This window comes from Nanorana parkeri, unplaced genomic scaffold, assembly GCF_000935625.1.
Source record: "Nanorana parkeri isolate BGI_ZX_2015 unplaced genomic scaffold, ASM93562v1 scaffold1552, whole genome shotgun sequence".
Lineage (NCBI taxonomy): Eukaryota > Metazoa > Chordata > Amphibia > Anura > Dicroglossidae > Nanorana > Nanorana parkeri.
Genome location: NW_017307820.1, coordinates 320,782 through 334,842, shown reverse-complemented (window position 1 = coordinate 334,842; position 14,061 = coordinate 320,782). Strand labels below are relative to the sequence as shown.

General features: G+C 46.6%; 1 protein-coding gene across 1 annotated transcript in view; it reads left to right on the top strand.

Moving 5' to 3' along the window:
* Window positions 1–14,061, top strand: part of LOC108798760 (zinc finger protein 208-like) — a 153,393-nt gene that overhangs the window by 16,062 nt on the left and 123,270 nt on the right. Inside the window, exon 4 of the mRNA XM_018570543.1 lies at window positions 12,230–13,348. Within this exon, the coding sequence (XP_018426045.1) occupies window positions 12,230–13,348 (1,119 nt within the window). The remainder of the gene's footprint in view (window positions 1–12,229; window positions 13,349–14,061) is intronic.

Genomic DNA, 14,061 nt, shown 5'->3' with positions numbered 1-14,061 from the left:
CACACAAAAAAAATATTCCCCCCCCCCCCCCCCCCCACACACACACACACACACACATACATTACAGCTATTACTGCTGTGATGCCACGTTGGTTAACCCATAGTGCTCTGGGAATCGTTTGCCTCCCAATGTTCGGTCTGATAGAATCAATGGTAGAAACACCGTTCCATAGCTTACAAGCTAGGGGGAGATCCACCTAATGGGTCAGTACCTTTTAGACTGTGATATACACTCCTTTGAGTCATCGATTGGTTCCATCAGACTGAATATTTGCTTCAATTACAGCTAGAATTTTAGCTTAGGCAAGCACAGTTGTCCGTGTGTATACATACATTCATATGTATGTATGTATGTATGTGTACATATGCTGATGCTTTAACTTATGTCTGCTGCAAGACCCATGAGTGCCTGTAGATCTACTTTGGATTTGTATGGAAATTTTTGCGCATGAGCACCCCGGCCATCTACCTTACAAATACAGTGCAGTGGCTACCCCTGGGACCCCATATATATCCGATAAACGATCCTCAGAGCACAACGAGTTAGCCAAGGTGATATCACAGCAGTAATAACCTCCTTTCAGGCAGGTTGGCTCTCATTGAAACCTACAATTCAGCCACTTGATAGGGGAGGAGCCTCTCACCTGAGAATATATATGTGTACCCTTAGTCCTAACGTTTAGCAGTTTACGGAGATTTGATATTCTGACAACAGCAGATGCCACAATCTTTCCCACTCTTTGCTCTACAAACTTTGGTTACTCTAAAGCCAGTTACTGGACTACACCTTCCAACTACTTTGATTCTGAACTTCCAGAGCCAGAGTGCTTCCCTTCACTTAACATCCAAACTGATTGATACCATACTACTACCACACCCCCCAACAGTGGTTACAGTGAAATGAAAGCCCACTTCCACAATGGTTGACCTCCAGTCTAGTCCGCTCGTCCATCAGGGGAGTGTAGTAAAGCCGAGGACTCTAATGACCAAACAAGTAGAACGTGTTGGTCTTTTATTGTTCATAACCCACCTGCGCCGATCTCTGGAGAATCTCCGATGTCATCACATGGTCCATCGCCCCTTACAGATGTCTCTTCTGTAACCTCTTTCACTTTCAAATAATCCCGACTATCATCCTGAAAAACACAGAGCAGTACAAATGATGTGTTTGATGTTGTGTCTCTGGGACGGGAAGAAGAGGAAAATATCTGCTGACACAGACAGCAATAACAACCGAACAGAGGTTCTAACTCTGCCACACAAACTACAGATAACCCTTTGGAGGTAGAGAAAGGTGATTCCTAATGAGCACAATTTTACATGATGGGCCCGTCACTGAATTCCCAATCACTTGGTGTTTAAAGGATCACAGAATCGATGTTGAGTTTACTCAGATTGATCAAGTTCTCCAGCACTGTATTATTTTTGAAGAACCTTTCTTCACTCCACCTCATTATCCTCTGAGCTGTCATCTTCTATAGAATGCTCGGAATCAGGAGGACTAGGACATCTCTCTGGTGTATTTCCGTTGCTGGATCCATCTGTAGGAAACACGCAAACCGGGAGACACCATCATTGAATTTAGGATGATCTCTGAATCTTTTCCAAATGTAAGACTTTTTACTCACCAGTGCTGACCTCTAGAGGAGCTTCCTCTTCTTTAATCCTCACACGTCCTTCTTCCTTCTCCTCAGCTTTGACATCTTTCTGAGTTTGCCTGGTGGTTCCGGGGGCTGTGAATAAAGATGAGAGTGAAGCCCCCTGTACTGAGATGTATGAGAGACCCCAGAGAGAGTGTGTGGGGGGAGACTGGTCACGTCTCTTGGCTGGTAACACACAATGACATGATGTGAGGAGACGAGCCGGAGTCTAATAGAGGCTGATGGCTTCTGACTCCCCCCACTAGACACATTCCGTCCCCCCATTACTGTCTACTGATAGAGGAGGGGGGAGAAGAAGAGATTGTTGTAATGACTGAACAAGGAGAATCTGGGACTCTTTTCTAGATTTAGTGTTTATTCCTCACCTGTGATTTCCCCCTCCTTACACAACTCATCACCCCTCATGGACGGATCTTCTTCACCTTCAACTTTAATGATAATCAGGTCTTCTCTCTACATAAAACACAATAAAACATTTTTTAAACACATCTGATTTTCAGACAGTATATCAGTTTAAATTAAGACTCTCAGTCCCAACTACCTGATCCTCCTGAAGGATCTCCTGATGTTCCTGAGGGATCTCCTGACGTTCCTGTGTGGAATCCCAGGAATACAGAGGACGGGGACATCTCTCTGGGGTATTCCTGTTCCTGGATCCATCTGTAGGAAACACACACACTGACTGAATACAATGTCTCTATGGCCTCAATACTCTTCTCTCCTTTACAAGAAATGAAAGTCTCCTCTTACCCGGGGATGTGAGGAGCGGCCGGTTCTCCATCATGACGTCCTTCTACAGATTCTTGTGTCCTGTATACTCCCTATCCTCTGTATGTCTGTACCCGGAATAAAGTCCGGCCTATAGCAAGCATTACAACATTAGCACAATGCCAATATTTAGCATTACGAGTAACTATTCTACTACAGGGGTGATGACTCTCACCCTCCTCATAAACACCATAAACCAGGGATAGGCAACTTTGGCACTCTAGCTCTAGTAGAACTTCAAGTCCCCATGAGGCGTGCAAGATTCTGATAGCCACAGGCATGACTCTGAGAGGCAGAGGCATGATGGAGTGCCGTAGTTGCCTACCCCTGCCATAGAACACACACAGACTTTACATCAGACCCTGTTGGTGTTCCCATTCAGCTGGTGTTCCATGCCTCCATCATAGAATATAATGGAACGACTATTTTTAGTCTTGCATGTACCATTATAAGGAAGCATGGGAAGCGTAATGTTGTCCAACCCAGTATAGGACATTTGTCTGGTGGGAGCAAGGGCAGTAAGAAGGTGCCTGGGGTGCCCGTTGCACAGCATTGTGGGTTATGTAGAGCAGAGATCCAGGCAGTTGAAGAGGAAGCTAGTGCTGGTCAGGAGAAAAGGCTTTAGTGCCCCCTCCCCATGTCACCTCAACAAGTCCTCTTGATGTGTAGGACAGCAGAAGATGAGCTGGGGCCAGGGATGATGTCTCTGGGGCCGCATGCTCCGGGAACACCACACCCCAAGTCACCGTGTTATAGCAGTACTCCAGTTGGTATCTCAAAGGGTAATAAATCACATTTCAACATATACCGGGTTATGGCGGTTTGGTAAACAGAAACTGGACCTGAAATTAAATCTGATCTCCAGTCAGCTGAAGAAGTTAATGCAACCCACCCCCACCAGCAATATCTGCTTTGTCTAGAGCAGTGGTGGTCAACCCTCCCGATATTGGTGGCCTCAACCAGGGGCGTAACTACAGATCATGGGGCCCCATAGCAAAAATTTTAATTGAGCCCCATGATAAACCCTTTAAATCAGCGGTCGCTAACCTTTCGGACCTCATGGACCACTAAATTCATCATTTTACATCTCGCGGACCACTAATATGAATTAAAAAAAACAAAACATTCTCATATTTTTGTGTGTGTATATATATATACAGGCCTCAAAACTTCCACTCGCCCCCTCGCAATTGACGAGTGAAAATTTACGTGGGGGCGAGTGGAATGTCATCTAGGGGGTGCGCCGCCGCCTGACCAGGGATGGTCAGGCGGCGATTGCTCACTTCTGTTCCCTCTTCTCCTGCTTGGCCGCTGCAACTACAGAGCGGCCGAGGAGGAGAAGAGAGAACAGAAGCGAGCAATCGCCGCGGCGGTAGTGTCCAGACTCAGCGGCGGATGCAGGAGTACAGCGACCGGGACATACAGCTGTCACAGAGTTAACTGTGGTTCAGTGTATAAAAAACGGCACACAAGTACTATGCTGGTTTTTTACACTGAACAGCAGTAAACTCTGTGACAGCTGTATGTCCCGGTCGCTGTGCGGTGCTCAGTCTGGGTACTGACGAGATGCCCCGCCTCCTGCAGAGCCCGCGCTGTACTGAGAGCCGCGCATTCCTTGTGACAGCCGCTGCTCGAGTCAGTGAGAGGCGGCCCCGGAGACTCCGTGCCGCTTCAATGACGGCCCAGCCTGCACGGCATCAGAGGGGCCCGGGGACCACCAAAATCTTCTCGCGGGCCAGCGGTTTGCGACCGCTGTTTTAAATCAAGGACGGGTAGCAGGAGAGCTGTCTGCATAGTCTCTTCCTGTACATCTGATGTCAACTCTTCTTGATGGAAATGCCATAAGGGGTACAAGGTCAACAGCAACTTCAGCAATCCTACATGGGGCCCCCTTCAACCCCAGGCCCCATAGCAGCCTCATGGACTGCTATGGCTAAGGTTACGCCCCTGGCCTCAACCAAACATGACGTCATCAAAGGGCCACACATTATATCCCGTTAATGTAATGCTGACACATGCAACAGCAGATGGTCAAATACCACAGGCATGCTACAAGAGATGGTCAGAGAGTGTAGACATGATGCAGAAGTTGGTCAGAGACTGCAAACATGCCTCAGACATTATATGAGACTGCTAGATATCAAGGCCATTACAAGGCTACTGTCTGCAGGGGTCCCCGAGGGCTCGCTCCCACCACAGCTTTCTTGCATCTCCCCTCAGCCCCCCAACCAGTCACAGCTTCTCCGACATCATCACATACAATGTACATAAGAGTGTGGAGGGGAGTGAGAGAGCGGAGAAGAGTACCAGCTGCCGGGGGAGGAAGGAATAAGGCAAGTTTTTCACCCTGTGGCCCCTTGGTACTTATAGGTCAGCCCCCGGATCCCAACAGCAAGTAGTGGGAGCAATGACTTGTAATGGCCGTCTCTAGCAGTCCAATGTGACTTAGCCCCGGTCTTTAACAGTCTCCCACAAAGAGGTGACCAGCCTCTGACCATCTCTAGTAGCATTTTAGCAGTATCTGACTATTTCTAGTAGTATTTTATAGTCTCTGACCATCTCTATTAGTGTTTCACGAGTCTCCGCTATCTCTAGTTGTGTTTTAGGCATCTCTGACCATCTCTAGTAGCATTTTAGTGGTCTCTGGCCATTTCCAGTAGTATTTTATAGTCCCTGACCATCTCTAGTAGTGTTTTAGCAGACTCTGACCATCTCTAGTAGTGTTTTAGCAGACTCTGACTATCTCTAGTACTGTTTTTGCAGTCTCTGACCATCTCTACTTCTGTTTTTGCAGTCACTGACCATCTCTAGTACTGTTTTAGCAGTCTCTGACCATCTCTAGTACTGTTTTAGCAGTCTCTGACCATCTCTAGTACTGTTTTAGCAGTCTCTGACCATCTCTAGTACTGTTTTAGCAGTCTCTGACCATCTCTAGTACTGTTTTGGCAGTCTCTGACCATCTCTAGTACTGTTTTGGCAGTCTCTGACCATCTCTAGTACTGTTTTGGCAGTCTCTGACCATCTCTAGTACTGTTTTAGCAGTCTCTGAACATTTATAGTAGTATTTTATAGTCCCTGACATCTCTAGTGGTGTTTTAGGAGTCTCTGACCACCTCTAGTAGCATTTTAGTGGCCTCTGGCCATCGTTAGCTGTGTTTTAGCAGTCTCCAACCACCTCTAGTAGTGTTTTGCAGGCTCTGACCATCTCTAGTTCTGTTTTTGCAGTTCTCTACATTGCAGAATATTATATTTGCCCCCCCCTGAAGATAAAGGGACCCCACACTTGTCCACAAGAATAAAAATAATACTTTTCTGTTAACTAAACATGCCGTAACCTGGTATATGTTATAATGAGTGTTTTATGACCCCTTGAAATGCCAACTGTTGTATTCTTGTAGCTCCAAGACACGGTTTGCAGCTTTCTGGAGAATACACCCTCATCACTCCCAGCACAGATGAGCTCACCATCTAATGTTCTGCACATCAGAGGACTTGCAGGAAGATGATGGTTTGTTGAGGTGACATGATCCCCCCCTATAGAGAGTACTGGGACCCCCTTCCCTCAAAATAATAAGAAATTATTATTATTACCTCCTCCTCTCTGTGCACACACTCTCATACCCCCACCAGCAGCATTCTGACACCTCTGCAGCCGCTCTTCTCTTCCTTTGAGCTACAACAAAATGGCCGCCACCTCTCCAGCTCCAAGGACACTTTTCCTCTAGCGAAGAATAGACCCTCGTTCTAACGCTAGACGGGAAAACAAACCTCAGCTCCGTTCAACGATCCTATTGGTCACTTACCACAAACACTAGAGGTAGAAGAGCTGTGGCAGAGGAGAGGCTTCGCAGGAGGAGGGTCGGTGGCCATTTTGTCGTAGCCCATGAAAGGAGTTGTATTTGCAGCAGTGTGAGAATTCTCCTGGAAGGGGTTTTATCTTGGACAGAGTGAGCCCAGTGAGGAGGAGGTAATAATGTCTTCTTATTATGAGAGAAGGGGGTCCCAGTAGTGTGTGGACTGGATGGGGGGGGAGCATGTCACCTCAACAATTCCTCATCTTCCTGCAAGCCCTGTGATGTGCAGAACATTAAATGGTGAGCTCTGCTGCCGGTGACGGCTCAGGGGACGTATTCTCCAGAAAGCCTTGTTACTTGATGTTGTATCTGTTGACGTAGAAATGTCGCATGTCAGGTCAGGAGGCCGTCTGTGTAACTTGGCACAGGGACACAACAGGAAGTTAGAGGAAATCTTCTTAAGCAGGGGTGGGCAACTTTGACCCGCCAGCTGTGCTTTAACTAAAGATCCCATCATGCCTTTGTCTCTGGGAGTCATGCCAGTAACTGTCAGTCTTGCAAAGCCTCATGGGACTTTTAGTTCAACAACTGCTGGAGGGATGGAGTGGCCCAACCCTGCCCTAAAGTGACAGTTAGTTGTCCCCTGATCAGGTATCACCATTGGAAGGTTTTCCCTCACCTCTTACTCTGGGGATAGCTCAAAAATGTTGGATATCCCCTCATTTTCTTTCCCGTTCCGTCTATATGGTCTCCAGTAGGGATGAGCTCAGGTTCTGACCTAACCCAGTCAGAACCTGAGTTCTTCTGGAAGTGTCTTCGGTACTTTCACTCAATCAGCTGCGGGCTGGGCAATCCCCGCCATGCAGCTGCATGTAAACGAAGGGGAAGGATGCTTGTGCTGATACTATTTACCTTATATGGCCATATAGCCAGATTAGATAAATGTAATTTACCAAATATAGGCATGTACCCATATACGGTCAATGATGTCAGCACAAGCCTCCCTCCCCTTTGTTTACATGGAGCTGTGTGACAAGGATTGCCCGGCCCGGGCGAAAGTACCAATGGTACTTCCTCGTTCGGAAGAGCTCAGGTGCAGGGCAAACCCGTTCCAAACCTACTGAAGTCCATATAGAGGGTACGGGAAATAAAATAAAGCAATATCCAAAATTTTAGCGCCGTCTCCAGAGTAATAGGTGAGTAAGTAACCCTTTGCTTATGGCAAGATGCGAATGGGGAATTCCCCACACTGCAGCTGATTGGGCAACACAGAAGGAGCTTCCGTCTATGTTCAGGAGGGGCTCCTTCTGGGTCCAGAGGCGCTCAGGCTCCCACTGGGTTCAGTCTGAACCTGAGCTCATCTCTAGTGACCAGACCAAATATACAGGCGTGATCACTTTCCATTTCACTATATTGCACACCACACTTTCTTTTTTACTTCCACCGCTCCAAGCTTGCTCCTGTGATGGACTACAACCTCAATACAAACTAGTAGTCCTATCACTGGAGCCATTTTTTAAACTTTATTTTATAGTTTATCCGATTAACCGATTAATCGAACTTAATAATCGGCTAACTAATCGATTTTGAAAATAATCGTTAGCTGCAGCTCTAGACTATATCACGTTTTTTTATTATATTTTTATTCTTATGATTGATACTTTCAGCTAAATCTCCTAACCTAACATGACCCCTAAACTAAGTCTCTATGGTAAAATCCTGTGCCAGGAACATCCAATTCAAATGCTACAAATGTCCTGCTACCTTGTAAAACATCTTTTATATGGCAAACTTTATATTATTCATTAATTCATTGCAGACTGAACCCTCCTAACCAGCTTGTTTCATATACAGGCTCGAGTATACAGAGGAGCAAATGGATTTCAAAGAACATAGGGATCTGTAGAAGGACATCATGATGGAGAACCGGCCGCCCCTCACATTACCGGGTAAGAGGAGACTTTCATTTCTTGAGTATTGGGGATACACCTAGATACACACATCCTCTGATATAAAGACATAGAAACAATGTATTCAGTCAGTGTGTGTGTTTCCTACAGATGGATCCAGGAACAGAAATACCCCAGAGAGATGTCCCCGTCCTCTGTATTCCCGGGATTCCACACAGGAATGTCAGGAGATCCCTCAGGGACATCAGGAGATCCCTCAGGAACATCAGGAGATCCCTCAGGAACATCAGGAGATCCCTCAAGCCTGTCTTCTGTACTCCCATGATTCCACACAGGAACATCACGAGATCCCTCAGGAACATCATGAGATCCCTCAAGCCTGTCCTCTGCACTCCCGTGATTCCACACAGGAACATCAGGAGATCCCTCAGGAACATTATGAGATCCCTCGGGTTGATCAGGTAGATGGGACTGAGGATCTTAAATAAAACTGGTATACTGTCTGAAGATCAGATGCTGTTAAAACATGTTTTATTGCGTTTTATCTAGAGAGGAAAAAACCTGATTATCATTAAAGTTAAACAAGAAGAGCCATATGTGAGGGGTGATGAGTTGTGTAAGGAGGAGGAAGTCCCTCCTGAGATCAGCACAGGTGAGTAATAAACACTAAATCCAGAAAAGAGTCCCAGATTCTCCTTGTTCAGTCACTACAACAATCTCTTCTTCTCCCCCCTCCTCTGTCAGTAGACAGTAATGGGGGGACGGAATGTGTTTAGTGGGGGGAGTCAGGAGCCATCAGCCTCTATTAGACTCCGCCTCTCCTCCTTGCATCATGTCATTGTGTGTTACCAGCCAAGAGACCTGTCCAGTCTCCCCCCACACACACTCTCTGGGGTCTCTCATACATCTCAGGACAGGGGGCTTCACTCTCATCTCTATTCACAGATTCCGGACACACCAGACACATGCAGAGAGACATCAAAGCTGAGGAGGAAGAAGAAGGACGTGTAAGGATTAAAGAGGAGGAAGTCCCTATAGAGATCAGCACAGGTGAGGACTAAACATTTGGCATATGGTTCTTGTTCAATGGAGACATTTATGTGTATTTGCATTTGTCCTGCTGTGTCACCTTGCGGAATAAAGTTGGAAAGTACTAGCAAAGAGTACAGTCCTGTATATGTGTACGAGATGCAAGTCCCTGACTGGGATGTTTCAGGATACATATACAATGATAACGTTATATTATCTAATGGCCGGAAATGACTTCTTTGAAGGGCCGTAGGGAAAAGCAACAGGTGCATTTTGACGCCCCTTCCCCATAAGCACATACCTTTCCTATATAGTATATAGAAGGACATCATGATGGAGAACCGGCCGCCCATCACATCCCCGGGTAAGAGGAGACTTTCATTTCTTGTAAAAGAGAGAAGAGTATTGAGGATCCCCCTAGATACACACATCCTCTGATATAAAGATATAGAAACAATGTATTCAGTCAGTGTGTGTGTTTCCAGCCACTCCATTCAGTGAGGTTGAGCAGAGTCATGTACAGAGCTCCCTCTAGTGGCTAATCTACAAATCTCTAAATTGAATAGAATAACACAAATATGGAAAAACAAGCATCTAAAGATGTGACAGCCCTATAAACATGAAATGTAATAATGATATCACATGTACATGTATTTTCTACAGATGGATCCAGTAACAGAAAGGCACCTGAGATATGCTCCCGATTACTTGATTGCCCAGATTCCACACAGGAATATCGCAAAATGTCTCAGGATTACCTTGTAAGTAGCGGGGGTTGGGGGTGATGAAATCATTTGGTGGTGGTTATTCTGAATTGGTCCATGTTTTGCATACATTGCCAGTAAGTTTATTACTGTGATTGTGCCCATTTCTTTATATTGAACAGTGAATATTTTAGACCTGGTCGCGTTTTAACTGCAGTCAGCAAAATTTGATTGTCCAAATCAAACCGTCTCGACCAATAGCAGTTCTGCGCTATCTTTGCTTGAGCCCATGTCAGAGATTTAAGGTGGATCCTCTGTGTTAGAAGCTGTTGGCAAAAGGCTTTCACGGAGGTGCAGGCTCTAGAAGCGTCTGTCTAATGATGAGGATAGAAGTTTGGTGCGGACCGCGCTCAGAGTGCAGCTCCAGATTGTTAGTGGATTGTGTGGCAACGCGCATTAGGCCAGGACTAGCGGAACAGAACCCAAAATCTAGTCCACATTATAACTAAAGGCATCCTGAATCAGCAGATGCCAAGGCATGAGTTGAGTTCTGATACAAATACATTGGCTCAGGCACTGAGTTGGCGCCGGATGTGGGGCTACGCCGCAGTGCTGAAATTCTGTCATTAGGTGGTGAGGGTACTTCTAAACACAGCGAGGGGAATTTATCACAACCTGGAACAGTAGCCCAGGGCAACCAATCAGCTTATTCAGTTAACATTTAGGACCCATTCACACCACATCCAGATCATCTCCAGACCAGACCAGATGGTTTCCAGACCCAAAATGCACCCTAATGTATCCCTATGCTATTTCTGGCCTCTGTTCACACCAGTGCAGACCGCTCTAGACCAGACCAGAAAAATACTGCATGTCTCATTTTGTCTTGTCTGGAATGCACTGGAACTGCGGGCAGGCTCACACCAGTTTCCGGACTAGATCTGGTCCGGAAACTGGTGTGAAACTGTCCTCAAAACATGAAAGAGAGAAGCTGATTGGTTGCCATGCACAGCTGTTCCAGTTTTGATAAATTCCCCCCATGTTTGAGCAGTTCAGGGATAAGATGTGAACTGGGGAAGACAGAGAGCTAGTCTTCTTTGGACTGCAAGGGATGTGTAGCCACTGGCAAATGGTTTAACCTGCCTTTATAACCCCCCCTTAGTAACTCAGTACTATGCAAGCAAAATGCATCTAATAATGGTCTAGCACACTAAGCTGCTTCGCCCTAAGCTGCCAGCTTACATCCAGTGTATCAGATACAGAAAAGTGCCCTCTGTCAATCTTTGAGTGATCGGCAGTAGCCAGGTATACAATTACCAGGATGATAGATACTCATATACAGATTATAGGGATACATAACCACTGTACAGCAGCTTTAAGATCTTATGCACGGTTCCATAAGTGTGTATGTCCGACTGCGGTGTTCAAGATCCTATTGGGGTTGAGCGTCTGAACCCGATCTTATGTGCACAGATTAGGACTGATCGTGTGTTTATCTCATTGTGTTTAATTCACTGTTTGTATTGATTTGTGGTTGTCAGGTTAAACATTTCAATAAAGAAGAAGCTGACGATCCATATGTGGGGGATGATGAGCCGTGTAAGAAGGAGATCAGCACAGGTGAGGAATAGACACTAAATCCAGAAAAGAGTCCCAGATTCTCCTTGTTTAGTCACTACAACAATCTCTTCTTCTCCCCCCTCCTCTGTCAGTAGACAGTAATGGGGGACGGAATGTTTCTAGTGGGGGGAGTCAGGAGCCATCAGCTTTTATTAGACTCCGGCTCTCCTCCTCACATCATGCCATTGTGTGTTACCAGCCAAGAGACGTGACCAGTCAAGTCCCCCCACACACACACTCTCTGGGGTCTCTCATACATCTCAGGACAGGGGGCTTCACTCTCTGGGGTCCCTCATAGTCAAGAGCCACCAGCCAATTTCAGCCTCAGTGGCAGCCTGGGTAACCTCGTGTTTATCATGGATAGCTGTCTGTTCTCTGAGCTCCAGACTAAAATGAGGGCACAGTTTTATATTCTTTGACCAGTTTTTGGTATTGGAGACTAACAATTCGATTCCGATTCTACCTCTGTTGTTTCTACCAGATGGGCGATACAGAAGCTACAGTTCAGAGGAAGATCCTATGACTTCTCCAAGTGCAGAGATGGAAGACATCACCTTCACCTCTGATTCTTCAGAAGAAAGCCCCACCACCCCAAAACTCAACACAGTGATTCACGCTACAGATCTGTCCCCCGATCCCTCTATTCATGGCGGGACTTTTTGTGATCACCCCCTTCCTCCCGCCACCCATCAGATAGCACCCAGAAGGTGTAAAGTATTCTCGTGTTCCGAATGTGGGAGAAGCTTCTCAGAGAAAGCAAAGCTCACCAAGCATCAGAAAACTCACAAAGCAGACAAGCCATATTCGTGCTCGGAGTGCGGGAAAGCTTTCATTCAAAAATGTCTTCTCCGGAGACACGAAGCAAGGCACGGCAACGATAAGCCCTTTTCCTGTACCGAATGCGGGAAATGTTTTGTGCAGAAATCAGAATTTGTCCGGCACGAGAGGACGCATACGGGCGAGAAGCCATTTTCATGTTCTGAATGCGGGAAAAGTTTTTCCCGGAAGCATACCCTCATCACCCACGAGAAAGTTCACACGGGGGAGAAACCCTTTTCATGTTCGGATTGCGGGAAGAGCTTCAGCGAGAAATCAAACCTCGTGCTCCACAAGCGGACTCACACGGACGAGAAACCGTTTTCCTGTTCCGAATGTGGCAAATGCTTCACCCAGAGGGGAAATCTGATTTCACACCAGCGATCCCACACGGGAGAGAAGCCGTTTGCGTGCGACGAATGCGGCAAATTCTTTACTTGGAAGAAACAGCTGATCACGCATCAGAGGAGCCACACGGGGGAGAAGCCTTATTCCTGCTCGGAATGTAAAAAGTGTTTTACAGAAAAATCGAACCTCGCCATCCACCAGAGAATTCATCGGGCCGAGAAGCCGTTCTCATGCACGGAATGTGGAAGCCGCTTTAGCGACAGAACCAAACTCGCCAACCATCAGAGGACTCACACGGGGGAAAAGCCGTTTTCTTGCGTCAAATGCGGCAGGTGTTTCTCCCAGAAGACATCGCTTATTAGGCACGAGAAGGTCCACACGGGCGAGAAGCCGTATTCTTGTTCGGAATGCGAGAAGTGTTTTACCGACAGATCGCACCTTGTCATGCATCACAGAGTCCATACCGGCGACCGCCCCTATTCGTGCTCCCAGTGTGGGAGGGCCTTCACGCAGAAATCAGATCTGGTCAGGCACGAGAAAGTCCACACCGGTGATCGTCCGTATGCCTGCTCTGAATGTGGGAAGTGTTTTACCAACAGGACTTATCTCGTCACACATCACAGAGTCCATACGGGGGATCGGCCATATTCCTGCCATGAGTGCGGGAGAGGCTTTATGCAGAAATCAGATCTGGTTAGGCACGAGAAGGTTCACAGTGGCAGACGTCCGTATTCATGCTCAGAATGTGGGAAACGGTTTTTACATCAGCTATCCCTTGTGTCACATCCCAGTTCCCATGGGAGGCAAGATGTTCCCTTCTCAGGGTGTGGCAGCTGAAATAAAGCTTCACCCCACTCCCTGTTTTCTGTCATCTGGTGTTTTTGGAACAAGCCTGCTGGGTATCATGGAATATGGCTACTAGTGATCCTGGAACACACCTGCTGGGGATGCTAGAACATATCTCCTTGTGATCCTGGGACATACATGTTGTTCATTTTGGAACATACCAGCTGGTGATCCTAGAACATAAGTTCTGTTTATCCTGGGACACACATGTTGGTGATTCTGGAACACCCTAGCTTGTCATACTGAAACACACCTGCTGGTGATCCTGGAACACGCTTGTCATACTGAAACACACCTGTTGGTGACCCTGGAACACACTTTTTGTTCTTCCACAACCAACTGAAATAAAAAAACAAATAAAACTCCTGTTTTTATCCTGAAATTAAAGGCATGTTAATATAAAACTAATTGCCTTCAATGTTTTCACAAATTAAAAACTTGTGACTGACTCCTCTTTGTCTTCCTCCATATTCTCTAACCTAAGCAGCTTGTCCACACCTATAACATCATGCCCCACCCCTGAGGAACCAGACAAACCTTTTCCTAGCCTCACGCCACCCCCCCC